The sequence below is a fragment of the Pithys albifrons genome, chromosome 31 (assembly GCF_047495875.1).
Source record: "Pithys albifrons albifrons isolate INPA30051 chromosome 31, PitAlb_v1, whole genome shotgun sequence".
NCBI lineage: Eukaryota > Metazoa > Chordata > Aves > Passeriformes > Thamnophilidae > Pithys > Pithys albifrons.
Window position 1 is genome coordinate 1,019,803 of NC_092488.1, and position 1,263 is coordinate 1,021,065.

A 1,263-nucleotide genomic window follows, 5' to 3' on the forward strand; every position below is an offset into this window, starting at 1 on the left:
CCTGACTGTTCAAGCCAGTCCTTCTGCCACATGAACACAAACCCACTGCAGTGGGGCAGAGATGGCTCCTCCAGGCCCAACACACACAGGCCTGACTGCTCATGGCACACCCAGACAGTGCAAGGGGAGCTCAAATCAGAAACCTGGATGAAGGATTTTCCCAGAGAAGGAACAAGGGTGGATGAGGAAAAGTGAGACAGTCTATGGGAAATGGCACCATTTTAGCTCAAAGCAGCCTGTCCTGACTTGTCCCTGTCTTTTTCTACATCAACAGGTCCCCATATCCAGAGGCAGCAAATGTCCAACAGCAGCTCCATCAGCCACTTCCTCCTGCTGGCATTGGCAGACACGAGGCAGCTGCAGCTCCTGCACTTGTGGCTCTTCCTGGGCATCTCCCTGGCTGCCCTCCTGGGCAACGGCCTCATCATCAGCGCCGTAGCCTCTGACCACCACCTGCACACCCCCATGCACTTCTTCCTGCTCAACCTGTCCCTCACAGACCTGGGCTGCATCTGCACCACTGTCCCCAAAGCCATGCGCAACTCCCTCTGGGACACCAGGGACATCTCCTACATGGGATGTGCTGCTCAAATCTTTCTGCTTCTCTTCTTCTTGGGAACAGAATTCTCTCTCCTCACCATCATGTGCTACGACCGCTATGTTGCCATCTGCAAACCCCTGCACTACGGGACCCTCCTGGGCAGCAGAGCCTGTGCCCACATGGCAGCAGCTGCCTGGGCCAGTGCCTGTCTCTATGCTCTGCTGCACACAGTCAATACATTTTCCCTGCCCCTGTGCCATGGCAATGCCCTGGGCCAGTTCTTCTGTGAAATCCCCCAGATCCTCAAGCTCTCCTGCTCACACTCTGACCTCAGGGAACTTGGTCTCATTGTTGTTAGTACTTTTCTATTATTGGGATGTTTCATTTTCATAGTTTTCTCCTATGTGCAGATCTTCAGGGCTGTGCTGAGGATCCCCTCTGAGCAGGGACAGCGCAAAGCCTTCTCCACTTGCCTCCCTCACCTGGCTGTGGTCTCCCTGTTTCTCACCACTGTCATCTTTGCCTATTTGAAGCCTCCTTCTATCTCTTCCCCATCCCTGGACCTGGTGGTGTCAGTTCTGTACTCCGTGGTGCCTCCAACACTCAACCCCCTCATCTACAGCCTGAGGAACCAGGAGCTCAAGGATGCTGTGAGGAAAATGATCAATGGATGCTTTTCAGCTGCCAAAACCTCCCTGCTTTGCTCTGTCAATGGCTTATAG

General features: G+C 54.0%; 1 protein-coding gene across 1 annotated transcript; it reads left to right on the forward strand.

Moving 5' to 3' along the window:
- The first annotated feature begins 297 nt into the window (after positions 1-297).
- On the forward strand, positions 298-1,263 carry LOC139684097 (olfactory receptor 14A16-like). Its single transcript, XM_071579697.1, has one exon. It carries the CDS (start codon positions 298-300, stop codon positions 1,261-1,263), a length of 966 nt encoding a protein of 321 aa, XP_071435798.1.

Coding starts and splice junctions, on each gene's coding strand:
- LOC139684097 (XM_071579697.1), top strand. CDS start 298: ATGTCCAACAGCAGCTCCATCAGCCACTTCCTCCTGCTGGCATTGGCA.